At 46.4% G+C, this 24,678-nt stretch overlaps 3 protein-coding genes across 3 annotated transcripts in view; 1 reads left to right on the top strand and 2 right to left on the bottom strand.

Annotated features, from left to right (window-relative positions):
* TAP2 (transporter 2, ATP binding cassette subfamily B member) overlaps nt 1-24,678 on the bottom strand; it is a 1,062,867-nt gene that overhangs the window by 706,162 nt on the left and 332,027 nt on the right. The window lies entirely within an intron of this gene.
* LOC125428531 (zinc finger protein 708-like) overlaps nt 1-24,678 on the top strand; it is a 1,111,878-nt gene that overhangs the window by 923,903 nt on the left and 163,297 nt on the right. The gene's annotated exons all lie outside the window — the stretch shown is intronic.
* Nucleotides 1-24,678, bottom strand: part of LOC125428560 (zinc finger protein 420-like) — a 469,229-nt gene that overhangs the window by 369,339 nt on the left and 75,212 nt on the right. Inside the window, exon 4 of the mRNA XM_048488869.1 lies at nt 20,223-20,331. Coding sequence (XP_048344826.1) covers nt 20,223-20,331 — 109 coding nt within the window. The remainder of the gene's footprint in view (nt 1-20,222; nt 20,332-24,678) is intronic.

Raw genomic sequence — 24,678 nt, 5'->3', positions numbered from 1 at the left:
CAGGTCCTCAAGAGACACTTTCCCAACCCACCCCCCAAATCACGAGGCGCAGATGGCCTCCCCTTCCCCTTTGACGGAAGGAGCCTGACTTGGAATCTCTTCTTGGGGGTGGAGCTCCCAGTGTGTTTGGTTGGCTCCTGACTCCAGCAGTGGCGTAGTGGCTAAGAGCAGTGGCGAAGAGCAGGTGCACTCTGATCTGGAGGAACCGGGTTTGATTCCCAGCTCTGCCGCTTGAGTTGTGGAGGCTTATCTGGGGAATTCAGATTAGCCTGTACACGCCCACACACGCCAGCTGGGTGACCTTGGGCTAGTCACAGCTCTTCAGAGCTCTCTCAGCCCTACCCACCTCGCAGGGTGTTTGTTGTGAGGGGGGAGGGGCAAGGAGATTGTAAGCCCCTTTGAGTCTCCTACAGGAGAGAAAGGGGGGATATAAATCCAAACTCTTCTTCCTCTTCCTAAGGCAGTGTTTGGGCGTGGGGGGGTCCACCATTTTCTCTTTCCACCAACCCTGCAAGGAAGATTGACCAGGCTAAGGTCAGCCAGCTGTGACAGAGACCAGCTCCCAGCCCATGCACACCCCTGCGTTGATGAGGCCTCTCTCCCGCAGCCTGCACTCTGGCTCCAAGGGGATCCCACCGGTGGCTGCTCACGGCTTTTTTTTGTGACAAGTTGTGGCCCCTTGAATTTTGGGCAGTCTTTTATGGATTGAAAATCAGGAGGGGCCCTGGCAGAGCGGCAGACAGGAGGCCCCGGGTCTGAAAGGGGCCATCTCCCATAACATGGACCAGGTCATGCGAAAGACCAGGAGAGCCGCAGCCGGTCCAGAGTTGACAGCCCAGATCTTGAGGGGCTGGAATGAGGTACATTCGGGTGCTCTGTAGACCTGAGTTACTCGAGGGCTGCACCCCAACTGCAAAGGAGAGGGCCGGGATGCTTTATTCCTGGTATTCACCAGAGGCGTATGGGGGTGGGGGATGCGCCTGGAGATATCCCTTTCTCCAGGCAGGCCCCGCACCCCTACCCCCTGAAGCTCGGGGGCGTGTCTTGTGGACACTGAGCCCCGCCTCTGCTGGTGTGCATGGAGGCTGGGGGGCAAGGCCACATGGGGGGGCCGTGCAGGGGGCAGGGCAGCCGAGCCCCGCCCCCAGCCTCTGTGCAGGCCAACAGGGCCTGGGGAGGCCAAAAGCCAGCCTGCTCGGAGACCAGGGGGGTGGGACTTGGTGGCATGTAACTGGGGCACACATCTTTTGGTGATGTGGGGGGCAGCGCCCAGCGCCTCCCCACGTAACCAAAAGGCGTGCGCCTGGGGACATGGGTCCCTGTAGGCCGTACGCCTCTGGTATTTATCACACTGACCAGTAGATGGATGGAACCTCCAACTGCACAGGCAGCCTACCCTGCAGTTTCCCTGGCTGGCTGGGGAGGGCTGCTGCTTTCATGCCCTACTCCAGGGCTGCCTGGAAGAATCTGCCGAGCTCCGGGCAGGGACAGACCGCTGGTCAAAGTGGCAAGCCCCATCATCGCCCCCCTCCTTCGTCCCCCATCAAGTGGCGCTTCCTCAGATCAGCCTGAAAACCCCCAAGCAATGGAGTCTGAAAGAGAGAACAGGTCACATGACAGGTCACTCGAGCAAATCAGCCAAGCTGCGAGTGGTCAAGGACACCCAAACTCTAACAGCTTGGCTGCAGTGGGGCCAGAGCCTTTCCTTGCTCTCCTAACATGGTCGTGAACATCTGACTCTCCACTGATCAGTGAGCCCAAAGGGAAGAACCCCCTCCCCAAAATCACCCCCCCCCCACATCTGCATGTGGCAGAAAAAGCTAAAGGAAACTGGCCCATCTCCATTTTGGACGTGTCGCTCAGGGGGGATTTATTCCTGCGGCCTTCCCATGTGCCAAGTGCCACCCCTCCCCCTCCTACCACTCTCCTTAGCCACTATTACCCTGAACCCCCCACCCCCCGCGAGCCACGGTGATGTAGATGGTGTACTGCTTCACTTGGAGAGGGGATCCACTGTGGAGTTTTCTGTGGTGGTCTTGACATACCTGCCAGAGAGGAAGAAGTGAAAGGTGGGGGGGGAGGGGGAACAGTACCTCCAGACTGAAAAAAGCAGGTGCAGATTGGGAAAAAACAGGTTTCAGAGACTCAAACTCTCTGCAAGGGCTGCCTTCTTCCCCAAATCCCCTTAGAATTTCCAAAATCCACTGAGGGTACTTTTGGGCGCCAAAACCAAACTGGGCAGAGACCCTTTCTTGAGACTTGCCTCCAAGAGCTTCTGTCCTCTGAAGTGCTGCGTTTTTTTGTAAGACTTTAGCAATATTGCTTGGTATTGAAACATCTTCGGGCCTCTCTTGGGGATTTCCAACCCCATAAGAACATAAGAACAAAAGAACAAGCCAGCTGGATCAGACCAGAGTCCATCTAGTCCAGCTCTCTTCTACTCGCAGTGGCCCACCAGGTGCCTTTGGGAGCTCACATGCAGGAGGTGAAAGCAGTGGCCATCTGCGGCTGTTGCTCCCGAGCACCTGGTCTGTTAAGGCATTTGCAACCCTAACCCCCCCCCCCCCTCCAAGCAAACAGGTGAGCCATTTTCTTGGCCTGCTAAATAATGAAAAAGGCAGAGTAGGTGGGGAGTGGGGGAGAAAGCCCAAAACTTTGTTGCTGGTCACAGAGACCAAGGCTGACTGGTGCAGGGAAGCCAGGACACCTTCCCAAAGGCAAAGGTGTTCTGCTCACCTGGCCTGGGAGTAGATGTCCTTCTACACCAGCATGGGGCAGGGCCAGAAGACAAGCTCAATCGCGCTGCTGCTGGCCTCACCTCATCTCACCTCACCCCCAACCCCCAGGCTGCCTCCCCCCTCCTTATGAGAGGTCTTCTGGCCTCAGGCTGACTAGGGATCCAAAAAAAGGGAGAAAACTGCAGGGGACAGCAACAGTTTTGGGGGTTTTTTCCCTCAGAGAAAAACACTAAAATTTGGAGGAGCAAGAAAGAAAAAACCTCCAAAGATTCTTCCTTTTTGTCAGGAAAAAAAACACCATCTTTGAAAGCATTTCACTCATTCCAAATGTATAGCATAGGGTTTTTTTTCTCAAGAAAGAAATGGGAAATTTAGGGAAATAGAGAGGAAACATAACTATGATTTGGGTGCTGTGTGGTTTCCGGGCTGTATGGCCGTGTTCTAGCAGCATTCTCTCCTGACGTTTCGCCTGCATCTGTGGCTGGCATCTTCAGAGGATCTGATGTAGGGAAAGCAAGTGGAGTATATATCTGTTGGCGTGTCCAGGGTGGGTGGGGAAACCTTGTCTGTGAGTCACAAAGGAGGCAACCAGGTCAATAGCTGAGGGCATCTGAATAGAAGTATGAGTAACAATGAAGACTATAGCCTGGGAGTAACCCTGTAGATAGCAAGGCGTCACTGGTGGGGAGCATCTGAATAATAGAAGTATCCTGGCCTTTGTTTCTTTTTGTCTATGGTCATCCTGTGTTTGTGTGAAGCTGGCTTGACACAGTCTTGACCCTAGTATTTTTTCAACACTGGCAGCCAAAGTTCTGTTCATTTTCATAGTTTCTTTTCCTTCCTCTGTTAAAATTGTCCATGTGCTTATGGATTTCAATTGCTTCTCTGTGTAGTCTGGACGAGTGGCTTTCAGAGTGGTCCAGGATTTCTGTTTTTTTCAAATAATATTCTATGTCCAGGTTGGTTTATCATGTGTCTCTGCTACTGCTTTTAGGATTTTTCTGGCTGAAATAGTCCTGCAGTTGCCTTTTACCGTGTTCTTTTGATACGTGTCTGTGCGCTGCGTTTGGAGTATGGTTCCTTTATGTAGACTTGTCCACAGCTGCATGGTGGTTATGCGATAGAGCTCCTGCAGTAGCTGTTAAAGGATCCCTCTTATCCTTTGCTGAGCAGTTAGCATCTGTTGTCGCATAAACCAAACCAGCAATTGGGACACACAGTATACAGAAAACCTACCTCACACAGACAGATATCCTAAGCACAAAAAACTCCAATCACCATCCAGGGCAAAAAAAAAAGGAGCACCATAAAACTTTGGTATTTTTGCTCATCGCGCAGAAACAGAATCTGTGAACCTCACCTCCTACAAGATGAATTGAATCACCTGAACAGGGCTCTTACAGGCTAATGGATTACTTCTAATACAGAAATCAGAAGGGCTGCAAGACCAAGAACAAGCCACATTAGAACAAAGATAAAGGGAAGAGCCATCTAGAGGGAAGGTGTTCTTACCATACATCAAAGGGAACCACTGATCGCGATAGGAAAACTGATGAAGAAGCACAACCTACAAACAATCTACAGACCCACTAGGAAAATTCAACAGATGCTACGTTCAGCAAAGGATAAGAGGGATCCTTTAGCTACTGCAGGAGTCTATCGCATACCATGCAGCTGTGGACAAGTCTACATAGGAACCACCAAACGCAGCGCACAGACACGTATCAAAGAACACGAAAGGCACTGCAGACTATTTCAGCCAGAAAAATCAGCAGTAGCAGAACACATGATAAACCAACCTGGACATAGAATATTATTTGAAATTGGCCATGCAGGAAGGGGCTGATGGGAATTGTAGTTCCTGAACATCTGGAGAGCCGCAGGTTCCCTACCCCTGAGCTAGTGAAATGTGGACTAGACAATGCTACTATTACATCGATTTGTAATTGGTTGACTGACCGAACTCAAACAGTGCTCATAAATGGCTCATCTTCATCCTGGAGAGAAGTGACAAGTGGGGTTCCACATGGTTCTATCCTGGGCCTAGTGCTATTCAATATTTTTTAATCAATGACTTGGATGGTGGAATAGAGGGCATGCTAATCAAATCTGCAGATGACATCAAACTAGGAGAGGTAGCTAATACCCCTGAAGACAGAGTCAGAATTCAAAATGACCTGGACAGATTAGAGAGTTGGGTCAAAGCAAACACAATGAATTTCAACAAAGATAAATGTAAGATACTACACTTAGGCAGAAAAAAAAATGAAATGCACAGATATAGGATGGGTGACACCTGGCTTGACAACACTACATGTGAAAGGGATCTGGCAGTCTTAGTAGACCACAAACTAAACATGAATCAGCAGTGTGATATGGCAGCCTCGCTGGTACTGGGGTTTGGGGATCAGCCTTGTGTTGGTTGGCCTCATTTCTCCACGGCCGGGGACTGCAGGCGGCGTCGGGGGGACAGAACTCCAGGTGTCATCCCATAACATGTGGGGTGCCGCAGGGGGTGATCCTCTCCCCAATGCTTTTTAACATCTACATGCACCCCCGGCAGGTTTAGTCCGGAGTTTTGGGCTGCAATGTAATCAGTATGCAGATGATATGAAGCTCATGTTCATGATAGAGAGCCCCCGTCTTCAGTCCGATGCTCTCCACTATTGTTTAGACACTGTTGCTGGTTGGTTGAGTGCGAGTCAGCTGAAGTTAAATACAAAGATGGCGGTCCTGCAGCTGGTTCGGGGAGAGTGTCCGGTGTCCTTTGATCTGCCTACGCTGCATTGTGAGGCTTTACAGCTCGCCTCATCTGCTAAAAGCCTAGGGGTCATTCTGGACCCAACCTTATCGCTGGAGGCCCAGGACACACAGACAGCCCAAATGGCTTTCTAGCACCTGTGGCAGGCATGACAACTGGCCCCATACCTCTCCCGTCCTGATCTGGCCACTGTGATTCATGCAACGGTCTTAGACTACTGTAACTCGCTCTACGTGGGCTCGCCTTTAGCCATGATCCGGCAGCTAAAACTCATTCAGAATGCGGCAGCCAGGAAATTTGAGGAGGGATTGGATTACGCCAATCCTATACCATCTGCACTGGCTGCCAATTGAGTTCTGGATTGTGTTTAAAGTGTTGGTTTTGACCTTTAAAGCCATTCACGGTCTTGCACCTGCATACCTGAGGGACCACCTCTCCCTATATTGCCCCGTTAGGCTCCCCCACTCCTGGAGGAGGACCTATTGGTGGTCCCTGGCCCAAAAGTGATCAGGCTGGCCTCTACAAGGGCCAGGGCTTTCCCTGCCCTGGCCCCTACCTGGTGAAACAGGGTCCCTAAGGAGATCAGAGCCCTGTGGGACTTGCAGATTTTTCGCAGGGCCTGCAAGATGGACCTGTTCCACCAGGCCTTTGGCCAGCCTGGTTGAGTCCATCTACCATTCCATCTGCCCTCCCGTGGGCACGAGGGTGGGGGAGGGGAGAGCAGTTTGACGCCATCCACATTTTTTATGGTTCTGGTTTTATTGTAAATAGGATTTTTTATTATGTTAAAGTATTTTTAAAATTGTTGTTCACCACCCTGAGTCCTTAGGGGGAGGGGAGGGCGGTACACAAACTAATAAATATGGGTCAAACTAATAAATAAATAAATAGGCAACCTCTATGCTGGGGATAATTAGGAAAGGAATTGATCATAAAACTGCCAAGATTGTCATGCCCTTATATAAAGCAGTGGTGCGACCGCACTTGGAGAACTGTGTCCAGTTCTGGTTGCCACATCTCAAAAAGGATATTGAAGAGATTTAAAAAGTGCAGAGAAGGGCAACGAGGATGACTGAAGGATTGGAGCACCTTCCTTATGAGGAGAGGCTGCAGCGTTTTTAAGTTTGGAGAGGAGACGACTGAGGGGGGATATGATTTAAGTCTATAAAATTATGCATGGGGTAGAAAATGTCGACAGAGAGAAGTTTTTCTCTCTTTCTCACAAGACTAAAACCAGGGGGGCATACATTGAAAATGCTGGGGGGAAGAATTAGGACTAATAAAAGTAAACATTTCTTCATGCAACACGTGATTGGTGTTTGGAATATGTTGCCACAGGTGGTGGTGATGGCCACTAACCTGGATAGCTTTAAAAAGGGCTTGGACAGATTTATGGAGGAGAAGTCGATTTATGGGTACCAATCTTGATCCTCATTGCAAATGCCTTAGCAGACCAGGTGCTCAGGAGCGACAGCAGAAGAAGGCCATTGCTTTCACCTCCTGCATGTGAGCTCCCAAAGGCACCTGGTGGGCCACTGCGAGTAGCAGAGTGCTGGACTAGATGGACTCTGGTCTGATCCAGATGGCTTGTTCTTATGTTCTTATAAGTGTCTCTCCATTATAAAACCCACTTGGTTCTCATTGACCATTTTTGATACTCTTTTAATCTTGATCCTAATATACTTGTAAATGTTGTGTAATCTGTGAATTGTTTAATATATTCCTGTCTTTTCTGTTTTTTGTTGGATTATTAAGCCTTACTAGTGTCCCAGATTATTTTTACATCCTCTACACTAGTGTTATTTATATTGAAAAATGTGTTCATTTCATTTTGAAGTAACTTTTAAATCTCTTCATTTTGCAAAATATCATCATTAATATGTTTCTTTCTGTTTCTCTCATTTAGGTCTATCAGCCACTGAATTGGATTTTGGTCGGACAAAATCCTAAGTAAGTGGTTCAAATTTTTAGTCTGTCTACTTAGATCCTTTGATGTCCATATCTATATATATAAAAAGCTAAGTGTGACTTTGTTGGTTACCTATAGACTCCCTAACGGCTGGACCAAACGGCGTGAAATTTTCACACACCATCCAACATGCCTCCTTCCGTGTTCTTAGCTCCTTCCCCCTCTCCAACACTGCACCTACATCCCAAAAACCCCTTTTCCGGTGAAGGACATGCAGCTGCCTGTGTGTAACTGTCACCCTTAGAATGTTCGTGCAGCTTAGAATGTCCGCTCAGATGGCCAGATATGAGCAGTGGAAACAGTACATAGGCAATAGCTCAAGTGGAAGTGAAACACATACACACACATACACACGAGTGAGGGGGAAAGGAGGAAGGGGGAGGGGTGGCATGCAAGGGAAGAGAAGTGAGGGGGGAGAGAGTGAGGGGTGGCATGCAAGGGAGGGGAGGGAGGGGGCCCAGCATCTGGATATGACCCACCCACCCTAGCGGAGGGAGAGGGAAGGGTCAGCGTCTGTTCCTTTCCCATTTCATCACAATAACCCACAGCAACGCGTGGCTGGGTACTGCTAGTCATATCTATTCTCCTATGACTTTGGTGGGTATGTGAATAAAAAGTAAATTCTTTTGCATCACCTTGTGTTTCTTTCCACAAATCTTTTAATTCTAGATGGTTCATAAGGTGGAAAAAAGAGTTGGGTAAACTGTTGTTGACTATTCTGGCTCCCCCTTTATTCAGTTTGGGTCAATTACTCCATTGAAGTCTCCCATTATTATGAGATTTTCGTAGAAGTATTGTGAGATCTCATTTAATATATGCCTATCAATAATATTTTTACATTGTTAACATATATTTCTACTCCCAAAGTTCTATCAGCGTTGTCCCTGAAAATAGTTTTGGGTCTTCAGTTTTCTTTACTATAGAAAGCTATTCCTCTTTTCCTCTTTCCTGAAGAATTACATATTAGAGTGTCTAATCTAGGGCGTTCTATAAATTTTTCATTTTTTAAAAAATGTGTTTCTTGAGGACATATCACGTCTGCATATACTTTTTTCAAATAATGGAATATCTTTTTACGCTTTAATGGATTATTTAAGCCTTTGATATTAAGCGAAACAAATTTCATATTTAGACATTCTATAGGAACAACAGATAAGATATATCCTAGATTCTTCCCCCTCCCCCATATACTACGATGATATTTATAATCATATTCTATAACAAAAAGAATAACTACTCAACCTTCTACTGTTTTCTTCGTTTGGTTGGCTTCCAAGAAGGCATCCATGTATTTAGAGACTCAGTAGCCACTCTCTTTTCATTATAAGTGAAAAAGAGAACCTCTAATTGACCCCATCTGTAAATAATTTGGTGGTCTCTCAACCATGTAATTAAAGGTTGATAATCTTTCCTTTTGCACAAAATTTGAATCGGTATCGCCTTCAGCACCACTATCGGTATCGCCTTCAGCACCTGTAGTTTCTTTTTTGAATGCACATGAATTTATTTATTTATTGTTTAGATTTTTATATACCGCCCTATCCCAAAAGGGCTCAGGACGGTGAGTATTTCAGCTCTAAATGATCTTTTGGTGAAAATCACCACAATGTCTCGTGGTAATTTCTTTCGTTTAGACACTCTCGTACTCACTCTGTAACATCTATCAATGCCATTCTCTATTTCATCTTCTTTTCTATCTAACATATTGGCCAGAGTTTCACGTAGTGCCTTTTCAAAATCCACTTCATCTTCTTCAACCCAGCTTCTAAAGCCAAAAGTATTCTCTTTCATCTGAAGGTCCATCAATGCCAGAAGGTCTGCTAAAACTTCTACTTGCTTTCGGAGCAATCCAGTTCTGGTTTCCAATGCTTGCATATTGTCATTGGTTTCTTTTAAGTCCTGTTTTAGTTCTTTTATCAGTTCTTCAAATTTTTTCAGGCAGGCTAAGTCTCTTTCAACTTCTGTGAATTCAGATTCCAATTTACTTAGCCTGCCATTTACTTTACAAAATCCCTCTCTTGTCTCCACTTGTGTTAAGGTGGTCATTTCCAACAGCTGTTCCAGCTGTAAATTAGCAGCTCCGTTCTTATCAGGTGTCTTTGCTTCAAGAACTAATTTTTTGTTGTTCCTCGTCACTGCCATGATTCTATAATCCTGTTGTCTTTATTGGGGCTATAACCGTCAATTGTTTATATAGGGGTTATTACTGTCAATTACTTCTCTGTTGTTCCCAGTGGGCAACAATTAGCAGAGCATCACAATAACTATTCTCAATTCATCTACTACAAAATACCTCTGTTGAAATAAATTTTCTGTTATTATAAAGTCTTTACCAACAATCTAAGTTCTCTACTGTTAGTTTTGATTGCCTTAGAATTCCTCTTCCAGTTGTAAGGGGAGGCTTCTCCGAGCCTCCTTCTCTATTATTTTTCTCAATGTGCTCCCAAACCTCTGCAATTACTCGAATGTAGGAGCGTTTGACTTTTCTTCAAAGAAAAACTTGTACATTGTAATAAAAAAGGAGTGGGAAGGAATTGTCATCTCATCTTCTCCCCCCTTGCGTCAAAGTGCATTTACAACCAGGTTCTTAGCAGTCTCTCAATCTCTGCAACCTCTGGGAAGGATATTCAACTATTTTAAAATTATTTCCTCTCTGTAAGTGTACAGTAGCTCTCAGTACTTACAGAGTCACTTCTGTGGTTCTTCTTTCTTTGTGTGAGTATAGTTTTCATTCCACTTCTCGGATCTCCCTGCCTCACAGCTCAAGCCTCCATTTTTGCCTGCAAGTCTGCTGTGCGGTCTCTTCAGACTCCTCTGGGCATTCCTCAGGTAATTAGCCCGGGGAAGAGGGGTCTTCTGATGACCTGACTTTGCGCCAATTCCCCCTCCAGTTGCCATGGGAACCAGAACAAAACCATTCTGGGGAGAAATATAGGCTGTTTCCTTACGAATCAGGCGGCGAGGGTTAGGCGTCCTTTCGGCCTTGACCCGGCGGCAATAGGACCGTCTGCATGGGCCGGTCCTAGAAGCGAACGGCGGCCCGCGATAACCAGCGTGTCCTGGGCCTCTGGTGAATTAGCGGGCCTGGGGACCACGCCCCCCCCCCTGGCCCTCGCGCCTGCTCCAGCGCGGGAGCGGAAGTGTCCAGGCTCAACAGCCTTCCGAAGGCCGAGGTTGGGCAAAATACAGAGAACAGGGGAAGCCCGGAAGCTGCTGCCGTTCGCGCGGCAGCAGCTTCAGCGGCGTTCCCAACAGAATGGCAGCTTCGAGGCACACTGAAGGCGGCGTGGAGAGCCCGGGCGGGGCAGCTGATGAGGCGGCGTGACTCAGAAGCAACTGCACCTGTCGCGGTGGCGGCCTGGGGATGGCGTTTTGCCCGGAGTCCCCAGGCAGCGATAAACACTCCACGTCTTGAAGCGGCCATAACTATTTGCAGGGAATGGACACACTCTGTATGACAGCAGCTGGCTTCTCCAAGATCCAAACTGGAAGACCGCAAAAACTGTTCTTCAGGAAATGAAATTAGATTTGACAGGGCAGTGTGGAGTTACTGTTTCAAAATTCAGTGGAAAGAGTGGGAAATAAAACTGACATTCCAAGGTAGGGAAGTCTTCAAAGAACTGTGTGTGCTTGAGTTGATCAAAGGTGTGGCTGCTTTGGGGGCTCAGATGTGATTGCCCATTAACAGGACAAGGTCTTTATTGCCTTGATAAAGTAGTCTAGAAGTAGAGATATGGTTGCATATGAGCCTTGGAGCTGAGGGGCTATGGCAAAGCATTACTGACGTTCTACCACTGTGAAAAAATGGGCTCTGGACATGGCAGGCAGATGTGCTCTCTCAAGGCTAGCCCAAAGATCCAACCATTCTGCTTTCAGAAGAGTGTCCTCCAAAATTCCTAAAGGAAGGTTAGGAATCAAACTGAATTGTATCATCTGACAGCAGAAAGAGACCTTGAATTGAGCATTCAAACGCACTCTAATTTGTGTGACTTCTCTGATGCCTTTGAAGATTGCTACTCTAAATGAATCTCTTCCCACATGGAGCATTCTAAAAGTTTCTCCTTTGTGTGAGTTATTTGATGCTCTTTAAGATGATTACTCTGACTGAATCTCTTTCCACACTCTGAGCATTCAAAAGATCTCTCTCCTGTGTGAGTTCTTTGATGTTTTTGGAGACTTCCACTCCAACTGAATTTCTTTCCACACTCTGAGCATTCAAAAGGTCTCTCCTTTGTGTGAGTTATTTCATGCTTTTTAACATCACCACTCTGACTGAACCTTTTTCCACACTGGGAGCATTTGAAAGGTCTCTCCTTTGTGTGACTTCTCTGATGCCTTTGGAGATCGCTACTCTGACTGAATCTCTTTCCACACTCGGAGCATTCAAAAGGTCTCTCCCCTGTGTGAGTTCTTTGATGCTGTTTAAGAGTGTCACTCCGACTGAATCTCTTTCCACATTCAGCGCATTCAAAAGGTCTCTCCTTTGTGTGAATTCTTATATGCTTTTTAAGATCACCACTCTGATTGAATCCCTTTCCACACTCTGAGCATTGAAAAGGTCTCTCCCCTGTGTGAGTTCTTTGATGCTTTTGGAGACTTCCATGGCAACTGAATCTCTTTCCACACTCTGAGCATTCAAAGGGTCTCTGTTCTCTGTGACTTTTTTGATGCTTTTGGAGACTTCCACTGCAATTGAATTTCTTTCCACACTCTGAGCATTCAAAAGACCTCTTTCTGTGAGTTCTTTGATGCTTTTGGAGACTTCCGCTCCAACTGAATCTCTTTCCACACTCAGAACATTCGAAAGGTCTCTCCTTTGTGTGAGTTCTGTGATGCTGTTGAAGAGTGCTACTCCGACTGAATCTCTTTCCACACTCTGAGCATTCAAAACGTCTCTCCTTTGTGTGAGTTCTTTGATGGTGGTGAAGAGTGCTACTCTGACTGAATCTCTTTCCACACTCTGAGCATTCAAAAGGTCTCTCCCCTGTGTGAATTCTTTGATGTCCTTGAAGACTGCTTCTCCAACTGAATCTCTTTCCACAGTCTGAGCATTCAAAAATTCTCTCAGTCGTGTGAGTTCTTTGATGTCCTTGAAGACTGCTTCTCCAACTGAATCTCTTTCCACAGTCTGAGCATTCAAAAGGACTCTCCCCTGTGTGAGTTCTTTGGTGCAGTTTGAGATTGCCCCTAAAACTAAATCTCTTTCCACAGTCTAAGCATTGAAAAGGTCTCTCCCCTGTGTGAGTTCTTTGATGTCCTTTAAGATTGCCATTCTGACTGAATCTCTTTCCACACTCAGAGCATTCAAAAGGTCTCTCTCCTGTGTGAGTTCTTTGATGCTTTTTAAGAGCACCACTCTGACTGAATCTCTTTCCACACTTGGAGCATTCAAATGGTCTCTTCTTTGCGTGGGATCTTTGATGCTGTTGAAGATTGCCACTATGACTGAATGTCTTGCTACTCTCAAACCATTCAAAAGATTTTATTCTTGTGTGGGTTCTTTGGTGCACAAGTAGTTTTGATCTGCAGGTGAAGAACAATCCACACTGAAAGCATTTAGATGCCCTCATTATACTGTCTTTTGGAATACCTACATTACCCATTCTTCTACCAGAGAAGTTCATTCTCCTCTCCAAGTAGATTAGTGGTTTTTTTCCTGAATGAGTCCTTTGGTGTTGAAAAATATCTGAATCGGGTGAGAAGCTCTTGCCACCATCTGAGTGACTATAAGGTTTCTCTTCTTCATGTGCTCTTTGATGCCTAAAGAGCTCTCCTCTGGAATAGAAGTTTTTGCCACACTCCAAGCATTGATGAGTCTTCTTTCCACTATGCATTTGCAAATGGATCCCACATTGGCTTTCATCTGAGAAGTTCATTCCGCACTCTAAGCACTGATATGCTTCCTCTACTGTGTGGATTAGTTCATGGAAATCATGCCCTTGGCGAGAAATGGGTTCAACCCTCTTTTCAGCCATGTGACTTCCTTTCTGCCTCTTAGGTTCACTTGGATTCCTGAAATTTTCTTTCAGACCATCGTTGTTGATTTGATCTAGTAATAGGTTCTGCATTTTTTCATCACCCTCATTCCACTGCTCATTTCCTGCTGGAAGAAAGAAATTATGTTAGCACCCACACAAGGACATCCGATCTCCACTCCAAGCTGTATACACGGAGATGAAATCACCAGCTTTTCCCAACTCTGAAAAAAGGGAACATGAATATACACTTTAAAAGGACATTTAAGCCTGCTTTACCAGAAAGGCTTGGTTTGCAATCTAACGATATATACACCTCCTGACATAAATGTGTGAATTAAAAGTATGTTTGTGTCTGTAGCATATGGGAGAGATGTGCCTCTGTAACCTACAATGTCTGTTGTCTCCTGATAAAAAATTTGGGAGGGTATAGTCCAACACAATAGCTGTCCCCAATGATAAACAAATGGTTCTCTAAACACAAAACTCTGATAAAGAACGTACAACCACTTCCTAGAATCACAAAACAGAAGGTGGGAAAGAGGATGGATGGGGCATTTTTAGAAAACTCTGCACAAGCACAGAGAGAGACCTGCCAGTTTTTCCAAATAATTTCCAGGGAGACAAAGACATTCTCACCATGGGGTATTTTTTAACACACATTTCAATGGTGGGAGGCACTTTTCTGGTGCACAGCTCAAAATTATCTTTGTTCTGGTAACATTTATCTTTGTTCTAGAAACATTTCCAGGAAAGGGAGAGAAAAAAACCCACTCTGTTTTTGTGTCATACCACAAACGATGCCCCCTTTAAATATCTTGCCCCCAGCCACAGGGCAAGAAAACAAGCTGATGCATGAAGCAGAAATCCTTTGAGAATATTCCTCAACCATTTTCTTGACATAACAATGAAGGATCCTCATCTGGGAAGGAAACACTCTCTTGAGATCCTCTTTGGAAGTAAGCTGCATTACGTTCCTGGCTCCTTTGGCACACACACAGAGAAAGTGATCTTTCTTACATGGGGAAGGAAAGAAACCCAAGGAAAAATTTCTTTGGAACAATGGAAAGCTGATCAAGCTCACAATCTCAACCAGTCTAATTGGAGGAATTAACATATTTGGATCTGATTTTCTTAAATCTGGAACAGTGTAATAATTGGTGGGCCAGAGATTCAACTGAGCCAGAATTACACTGGCACAATCTATTAGGCTTTTCTTGCTTGTTAAATCTGCCGTGTAACAAGGCGGAAGGCATAACATTAAATCTGGCGAGCATTATGGCTCTCCTTTGAACGGGGTTTATTAAACAATACAGGTAGTGTGCCAAGTGGCCCTGTTCAAATGGGATAGAAAAATACAGGGGGGAACAAGTTTTCTTGGCTGAAGTGATTAGGGTAGAAAACTCTCTACGCAGTGGCGTAGGAGGTTAAGAGCTCGTGTATCTAATCTGGAGGAACCGGGTTTGATTCCCCGCTCTGCCACCTGAGCTGTGGAGGCTTATCTTGGGAATTCAGATTAGCCTGTACACTCCCACACACGCCAGCTGGGTGACCTTGGGCTAGTCACAGTTCTTCGGAGCTCTCTCAGCCCCACCTACCTCACAGGGTGTTTGTTGTGAGGGGGGAAGGGCAAGGAGATTGTAAGCCCCTTTGAGTCTCCTGCAGGAGAGAAAGGGGGGATATAAATCCAAAACTCCTCCTCCTCCTCCTCCTCTATCCAATAGCCTGCTAATTTTGTATAAGCTTCCAAGCAGGACAAAAGGCAGAGTGAATCCACTGGCAGTTCAATAGAAGCAATAGATTTTTTCTTTGATTATGGAAAATCAGGGGTTGGAGTATGTGTCAGACAGCAGGTGGTTGACCAGGGAGTCTGAGAGAAAATGAATCTGCAGCCAAAATCTAAAAGCCCAAGCGACTGATTCCAAAGAATTTTGACCTAACTCTAGGCCAGGGGTCTGCAACCAGCGGCTCTGGAGCTGCATGCAGCTCTTTCAACCTTATACTGCGGCACTGCGTGGCCTGGAGGTCGGAGGGTAGCATGGGCGTGTCTCTCCAGGAAAGGTGAGTGGAGGGGCAAACAGGAGGTGACGCCATGCGGAGCCACCTCTCCGGCTTGGTAGATCTTCAGGGCCGTGAAAAATGGGTCCAAATGGTGCTTTGGATGGTAAAGGTTGCTGACCCCTGCTCTAGGCAAAGGGCTGCATAGGGCACGCAATTCGGGAGTCCTGTTATCTTATGAAAGAATTTGGATTGAAGGGGATTCAAAAAGTGGTTAACAGCTTGAATCCAAATTAGGACTCCATAAAGCAAGCTCGAGGCGACTTTGACATTGAAACATTTGTGAGCAGGAGGAATAAAGGAATGGCCAAAGCTGTAGAAAAAGCGGAGTAATGCAGAAATACTGTTAGATGTGGCTAGGAAGGGGACCTTCTTATAGGCTGCCAACGAAAGGTTATGGGAGAATGAAAGGCCAAGGCATTTATAGCATTTAACCTGTTCAATTTGAGTGCTATTAATTGCCCACGTGAACTTGTTAAAGCGCCTAGAGAAGACCAAAGCCTTAGTTTTTTCATAATTAATTGTCACTTCTAGTGGATTCACAGTAGTCCACGCAGCACTTCATTAAGCATCTGAGGCCAACCCTGGATCGAGAGAGGACAACGTCGTCTGCATAGAGTAGAATTGATACATGAGATGTACCCAGTTTTGGATCATGGCTGTTCACTGCTGAAAGAGCAGAAGTCACTTTAAAAAGTCACTTTAAAAAAGATTGAAAAGTATGGGGGCCAGGGCACAGCCCTGCTTGACCCCTTTGGAAATAGAAATATTTTCTGTCAAAGGACCTTCATAGGAGCACTTGAGCACAGCAGCTGGTATTTGTGCAGTTGCCTAATCAAGGAAAGGAGTCTGGCATCAAAGTCAAGGGCAGCCAGTTTTGCCCAGAGTAATGCTTTCGGCACAGAGTCAAAGGCAGCCTTTAAGTCAATAAAGACAGCATAGAGTTTGTTGTTTGTATTGAGTATTTACTGGCTAGGTGTAATAGCACCAAGGCATGGTCCAAAGGATAATTCCCTTTACAAAAGCCTATTCGTTCAGCCTCCACTGCACAAGAATGGGAGAGCCGTGACTGAAGTTTCTTCAGTAATAGTTTAGCATAAATGTTCCCTATCACTGAGAGAAGACTGAACGGGCGGAAATTGGCAAGCTCTGAATGACTTCCCTTTTGATGAATGGTAACCACGGTTGCAGACAGCCAAGACTTGGGGAACATACCTGAGCTGTTCACTTGGGTAAAAAGAGTGGCCAGGATAGGGGCCCACCAATCAGTATGAAATTTCATAATCTCTGGAATTATAAAGTCAGGGCCAGGGGCTTTCCTTCCTTTGAGGTCCTCTCTGTGTGAAGCTGAATATTATGGCACTCTTATATATGATTAATCTAGACATATTTCATCTCCAGTGTATTCTGTGTTGTAAGAGATTTTCACTGCCCATTACCACTTTTAAATTTTTCCTGCTTCCATTACCTGTATATTTATTTCAGTTATACCTTGCTGTTCCTCAGAAAGCTCAGCGGGATTTTCTATATGATTTCTAGTGGCCTCCCAAACAGACTAGGTGTCAAACTCGCGGCCCTTCAAATGTTATGGACTACAGTTCCCATCATCCCCTGCCAGCATCATGCTGTAGTCCATAACTGTAGTCCATAACATCTGGAGGGCCGCGAGTTTGACACCTGTGGGAGAGTCAAAACTTCAACATTGCTAAGATATCAGGTGTTCCAAGCTCATTTGCTGTGTTGCTTTGGCTGCCATTTGTACCCAATTATTGTTGTCATGACTAGACTTAAAAGCAAAAAATATATATATTGGGGGACAGAAGCCATTCCAGATGACAGTCAGAGGGGTCACCTGGGTGAAACACTAAGAATCTTCCTGAGGGCCCCTTAATCCCCCACTGGCCTCTGGAAACCCTCTGGCTTCAGTGATGATAACAACATGGGGATAATTAGGAAAGGAATTGATAATAAAACTGCAAAGATTGTCATGCCCTTATATAAAGCAGTGGTGCGACCGCACTTGGGAGTACTGTGTTCAGTTCTGGTCACCACATTTCAAAAAGGATATTGAAGAGATAAAAGAAGTGCAGAGAAGGGAAACAAGGATGATTGAGGGATTGGAGCACCTTCCTTATGAGGAGAGGATGCAGCTTTTGAGACTCTTTAGTTTGGAGAGGAGACGTCTGAGGGAAGTTATGACTGAAGTCTATAAAATTGTGCATGTGGTAGAAAATGTCGACAGACAGAACATTTTCTTTCTTTCTCACAATACTAGAACCAGGGGGCATACATTGAAAATGCTAGAGGAAAGAATTAGGACTAATAAAAGGGAACATTTCTTCACATAACGCGCGATTGGTGTTTGGATTATGCTGCCACAGAAGGTGGTGATGGCCGCTAACCTGGATAGCTTGGACAGATTTATGGAGAAGTCGATCTATGGCTACCAATCTTGATCCTCCTTTATCTGAGATTGCAAATGCCTTAGCAGACCAGGTGCTCAGCAGCAGCAGCAGCAGCAGCAGCAGCAGCAGCAGCAGCAGCAGCAGCAGCAGCAGCAGCAGCAGCAGCAGCAGCAGCAGCAGCAGCAGCAGCAGAAGGCCATTGCTTTCACATCCTGCATGTGAGCTCCCAAAGGTATCTGGTGGGCCACTGTGAGTAGCACAGTGCTGGACTAGATGGACTCTGGTCTGATCCAGCAGGCTAGTTCTTATGTTCTGAACATGGGCCACAGTTGGCCAAGGCAAGCCAGGGTGCTAAAATTACATTACCCAGCTGTGCTGAATATTGCCGTCTAAAGGCTTCCACAAGGCAGAAAGTAGCCAAACAGGCCTATTGCTTATCAAGATTTTGATTCACGCCTTATCCCAAAGGCAGAAATTTGTACCTTGGAAGCTATGAAAGTCCCTTACCTAGAGAGGCCACGCTCCTGTAGTTCTCCAGCATGATGTCTTCATAGAGAGCTATTTGGTCAGGTCCCAGCAGTGCCCACTCTGCCTCTGTGAAATGCACGGCCACCTCCTCAAAGGACACCAAAGTCTGAAAGAAAAACAGATTCCCTCATTAGAGGGCAGGTCAGGCAGAGACAGCACGCTGGAAGGGGACATTCTGTGAAGGTTAAGGATGGAGAAGTCAGCTTGTGTATAAAGAGTGCCATTGAGAGCCTCTTCCCGGGGCCCTTCAGTATCAACTGCAGGAGAAAAGCCCCCTTAAGAAAGCAGGGAGGACCCAGTCTGTCGCCCATTCATCTCCCCTACCTGGACTGAAGGTGCAGCAGCTGTTCCCATGCACCCGCAACGAGAATGGATCAACAGTTTCTCTTCACTGCCTGCACGGGAAGGAAAAGTGCAAAAAAGAATATTAACCTCCACTTCCTGTTCTGAGTGCATGAGGTATACCTGACACACCCACATTCCCTTCCCTGTGAAACCTTACTCCGTGTACACTCAAAAAGTACTGTAACCCTTTCTAGTAAGCAGTAGTAAAGGCAGAAGAGAAGCAAAAGGTACCTATGAGCCTCGGTGGGATGCAAATGTTACATTTCAGATGTCTGTAAAACTTGAAACTTGTCCTGTGAACACTGGAGCTGAAAAATGTGATGGCATCTCAGCTGGTTCAGCCCAAAGGCCTAGACATGCTGTGTTCCCTCTGGCTGGGCCATTTTATATGCTCTTGATTCCAGGTCGGTGGAAGAAAAAAACAGCAGCCAAAACGACGTTTCCTGGCATCTCATTGTCACATGAGGCCAAAAAACAGACCGGAAATGAGTGTATCTGGACACTGAGGGTACTATCAAGGAGTGGTCATAGCATCTGCTAATCAACTAATGTCACATCTGTGTTTCTGGCCAGATGTTGCTTCAACGTGGCATTTCTACCCCAAGGTCCTCCCCACACCCTGGCATCCCTCCTCCTGCATCCTATTTCCTACAGCAGCCAGTCAGACGCTCCAATAAGCATGAGCACGAAACACGTCTGCCCCCCAGCAACTGGTTCTCAGAGCTATGGTGGGCATAAAATGCAGGATTTGTTTATTTACAAGACTGAGGGGCTTGGGTGAGATTTGTTTGCCTTTCCATTGGAGCCACCTTGAGTCCCTCTAATGGAAAAAGGAAGTGTATGAATATTGTAATAAATGTGAGGAACTGCCCCCAAGAATTTGTCTAATCCCCTTTTAAAGGCATCACAACTATTGGCTACTGAGTGCCATAACTTGTGTCAAGACACATTTCATTTTTCTTCCTCACTCGAACTAACAGTTTGGTTACAGACATTTAATCAATAAGAAGATTCTGGATCCTTGTCCAGCAGCGTTTATTGTAAAGCAACGCAGCACCCAGCTTGAGAAAGCCAGTTCTACCCAACATGGTTTTCCAGGGTCCCTTTATCCTCACCCAGTCCCCCCTCCTGCTTTCCCAGAGAAAGTGTCAAAGAAGTTATTTGGAGGCTTCGGCACCTCAAGGTCGCAAGAGAGATCGTTGCAGCCACCTGGTTTGCCTCCCCCCTCAGGCCAACAGGCACATCCTGTTTCCCTGAAGAATGGCTTGCCAGAATCACTTAGCCTACAATCCATGTCAAAGCTAAAAACGTCACAGGAGAAAGGAAAAGAAAGAGAAAGGCCCTTTACACATCGGGTTACAAAGGATACATAGTGTTCATTCCTGATGCAACCCATCAAACTACTGTGTGCCCCAATCCCATCCAGGCATAGTGAGTCCTTACCAGGTGAGTTGGCATCTTGGATGTGCGTCTGGGCTTGCTGCCCTTCCTCCAATAGACCTCTTTCCATCTCAGAGAAATTTGCTTCCATCTTCATGGATGGATCCCATGTCCAAAACAGCAGCAAGAGAGATGAGTAAGAGATGGAATGGATGATAACAAGGAAGGGATCGTACCCCACTCCCAGACTCTGCACCTTTCAATCAGCAAAGCTAGAAGAGGGGTTTTTCAATGCTGGGGAATTACCTGGAGGGGACAGATATTCCTTAGAAGGGGCTGCTGAAGCAGGTAATTAAAACCTCCCATTTGGATAATTAACACTTGAACAAATGTCAGGCACGGAAGTTTTAGGAGAAGGTCAGATATTGTTGCTTGAATTAGACATAGCTGGAAAGACAAGCCCTCACCTGTTCTGCCTGTCTCTTCTCCTCGGCTTGACTCAGGAGGAAACCTTCGGCCAGGGCCACCGCCTGGGAACTGGTCTCCGGCCCACATCCTCTGACCCAACGCTGCATTTGTTTGGGCAGGATGGTCAGGAACTGCTCCAGGATCACCAGGTCAAGGATCTGCTTCTTGGAGGATCTCTTTGGTTTCAGCCAGGAGTTGCAGAGTCCATGGAGTTGGCTACAAACCTCTCGAGGCCCGTCGGCTTCATGGTAGCGGAACTGCTGAAAGCGTCGGCAACGTACTTCTGAGTCCAAGGGCTCCTGACCCTGAATCTCTGACACAGCTCTCTCCCAGAATGGAACACCACTCCCAGCTTGGAGGTCTTTCCTTGCTCTCTCACATGGTCCTCCTGGGTCCTGCTCTTCCATCTTCTTCTTCATCTATTTGGGTCACCTGCAACATTGAATATATGCCTTTACTCACTTGGCTATAAAGAGAGACTTCTCTTTACAGAGGGCCTGGTCTTTGCGAGACAGCAACATGCCAGAAGGAAAAGAGAATGAAGATACATGGTGGAATAGAACAAAGATATGCCGATTGGTCCTTTGTGCAAGTTAAGTGTCTCTAGCTCTTTAAAAATATTTCCTCTGTTGACTTTGGGTCAGGCTGTCCTAGTAGGTTTGGATGGCTACTAACCATATCAGGAAATATGCCCATCCAAAGACACTGAGTTCTCCTGCTAATGTAGGGCAAATGTAAATCTAATTCCATTACAAAGTGGGATTGAGTCAGGGGTGTGGGTTTTCCATGAAACGGAGAACAAGGGCCGCTGCAATGAACAGGAGCTGGGGAGGCAACAACCCTGCCAAATGCACGAATTGCCAGTTCCAGGTTGGGACATTCCTGCAAATTCAGAGGTGCAACCTGTGCAACCTGTGGAGGTCGAGGCCGGGGCATAAAGGCACAGAGTCCACCTCCCAAGGGAGTCACTTTCTACATGTGAACAAATCCACCATAATTTCAGGTCCTATCTGGACCTTCATCGTTGTCAATAAATGCTAGGGGGAAGTGCGCCAAAACCTACCAAAACACACCAATCTGCACCAACGGCTAGAAGTACTACTGAATTAATAAAGTTACAACAACTCTATTAATCCTCACTTTGCATGTTATTAATTTCACACAACCACAACAACCAAAATATTTCATCACCATGCAAACTGTAAACAGGTCAAAATATCTCCATTTCAATTAGCAGCAGTGGCGTAATGGTTAAGAGCAGGTGTACCATACTCTAATCTGGAGAAACCAGGTTTGATTCCCCGCTCTGCCCCCTGAGCTGTGGAGGCTTATCTGGGGAATTCAGATTAGCCTGTACACTCCAACACACGCCAGCTGGGTGACCTTTGACTAGTCACAGTTCTTCTAGCTCCCTCAGCACCACCTACCTCACAGGGTGTTTGTTGTGAGGGGGGAAGGAGTTTGTAAGCCCCTATAGGAGAGAAAGGGGGTCTCCTACAGGAGAGAAAGGGGGATATAAAATCCAACTCTTCTTGTTCTATATGATTTTCTAATAAAGCTAAATTGTATACCTTTTATCGCAGGTTTTTATTGTGTTATGATTATTGTTATGCCAAATAAAGGCTTATTATTATTATAATAAAGCTAAACCAAAACAATAAACATGGGAAACCAAAATAATAAATAAGGGATGTTATTTCACTAGGTTGTTGTGGGTTTTCCAGGCTGTGTGGCTGTGGTCTGGTAGATCTTGTTCCTAACGTTTCGCCTGCATCTTTGGCTGGCATCTTCAGAGGTGATTCACAGAGAGAAATGTGTTACACACTGGGTCCAGTGAGAAGGGAATGTTTAGTGGGGTATATATTGTCCATGTCCCAGGGTGGGGAACCAATCAGTAAGTGTTTGGGTGGAACTTGCTATGCAAAGGTGTGATTGACTGCATTGTATTGCGGGCGAGGTTTTCAGTTACCATTTACACTGTATTCGCATTTGCATTCCCTGCTGTAGCAACAATATTAGTGAATGCAAATCCTGTGTCTGGGTGGAGTTCATTGTCCATGGCTCTAGCATGCCCTTAGCCTTTGATTCTGGTAGCCAAGTTTTGTTAATTCTCAGAGTTTTGTTAATTCTCCTTTTTGTTGAAGTTGTCTTGGTGTTTGTGGGTCTGTGGATCAAAAACATTTGATCAGAAAGCCAACAACAATCAGTTGAGTCTGGCCGTAAAAACCTTCAACAATACATTATTTCAACACTTCAAGAACACCTTTTTGTCACTGAACACAATCCAAGTGATTCCAAATCTACGAGATTACAGAAAATAAATATAAACGACACCAGAACATTCTTTGGGCTGGAGAACCACCAGTAAGGTTTGTAATAGAACTCACACTGTTGCTTCTTGGATAGGCCCCAGCAAAAAGACTGGTAAAAGACTGGTAAATATACTCCTTCCCCCTTAAATAGTGTTGCATGGCTTTCCACCTTCCATGGCTCCTGGAAAGTGAGACGCTTGCTCAGGCACCACTGCTGGGGAAATCCTTTTCTTTCAATTCCTAAACTCCGTTGTATTTCCAGGATGCCCCTCCCCAACCCACTCCCTGGTTGGGAGCCCTAAAGGGAGGAGTTGGACCAAAAAGACTGTAAAAACGCTGCACCTCAGTTGAAGTTGTGCGCAAAAGGGGACTGGGTAAAAGTTGAATCTAGATGAATTTAGACAGATCCTCATGAAATCATATGATTTTTACAAAAAAAATTTTTTTAAAGCACAAAAGAAAACCGTCGGCAGACTCACATCTCAGTCTTGAATCCACCACTTCATGGGGCTGCTAGGGACTAAAAACTAATTCCAAAGAATGAATTCTCATGGATCAGGATGATTTTTGCGTTAGGTCACCCTAAAATAACTATCAAATCATAGGACATGTTCACAGCCAAACAGTGCCTTGCAGAAATCAGGTGTCCACCATTTTGTGGCACTGCCACAAGCATGGTCCTAAGGAACGGATCCTCAGGGGTTTTGCGCTGGGTCACCCCAAACCTGCCATTACATCTAATATTAGGTTAACACCAACAGCCAGTACAAAAAAATAATGGATCCAGGGCTTTGTGGAGTCCCCACAATGCATAAGCCCAGTTCCAGATCATGGATTCTTTCTATTTTTTCCACTGGCTTACTCCAGATTTACTATCAAATTACATGTCATCATACCCGCAACTTAAGAGCTAAAACTGGGCTGTCTGGCTCAAGGGGGCAGGTGGGAGATTCCAGCCCTGACCTTGACAACTTGTAGCATGGACAACCCCTCCTCACATGGAAAGCTAGCACTGCAAGGAGAAAGGTTGTGCCCACCACTGTCTTTGTTTGCATGAATCAGGTCAGGGACTGATGGTCTTTTGGGCGTGCCAGATGGGGGCCTTCACTCTGTTCTTCGCTCCAGCACCCAGCACTGCTGACCCAGAAGAGATCCTGCCACTCTGGTTCATAATCTTGGGGAGTCTGGAGGGGGCCTCCTATGCCCACACCCAGGGGAGTAGAAAAGTAGCCTCCAACTTGCAGGACCAGGACTTTAAAAGGGAATAAAAGTAGAAGGGGGTGGGGGAAGTTGCGCCTCTCCCTCTTCTCTTTCCCAGAGAACAAAGGAGGCGGCTGCATTGCATTGCTTGGAGTCCTGAAGGGGCCTGGCTGCCAAGAAGCAGGGGGGGGGGGGCTGAAGGGGGGGGCTCTCACCAAATCTCCTGTGTCCCCCCCCACGCCTTGACCCATCAGCCCCCTCCCCAAGCTAAAGGAGACTGGAGTCCCTTCCACATCCAGGTCTCTTAAGGGCTTCATTCCCCAGCTCTTCTTTCTTTTGCACTAAGAGGGTCTTTCTGGCATGGGGAGGAGGGCCGTGAACTGGGGGGGGAGGGGGGAAGGAGCTGTTTTCCTATTCACTGCTCCCCCCCTTCCTGGCCCTGCTTTTCACCCTGTCCCCCCCCCCCCCCGCTCTTTGCTCTCTGCTCGGGGTTTCAGAAAGGGGGGGGTCGTCTGCAGACTTAGCGCCCCCACGCCCGC

This window comes from Sphaerodactylus townsendi, linkage group LG03, assembly GCF_021028975.2.
Source record: "Sphaerodactylus townsendi isolate TG3544 linkage group LG03, MPM_Stown_v2.3, whole genome shotgun sequence".
In the NCBI taxonomy this organism is placed as follows: domain Eukaryota; kingdom Metazoa; phylum Chordata; class Lepidosauria; order Squamata; family Sphaerodactylidae; genus Sphaerodactylus; species Sphaerodactylus townsendi.
Note: the sequence above shows the minus strand (reverse complement) of the source record. Positions and strands in the feature narration are given on the sequence as shown.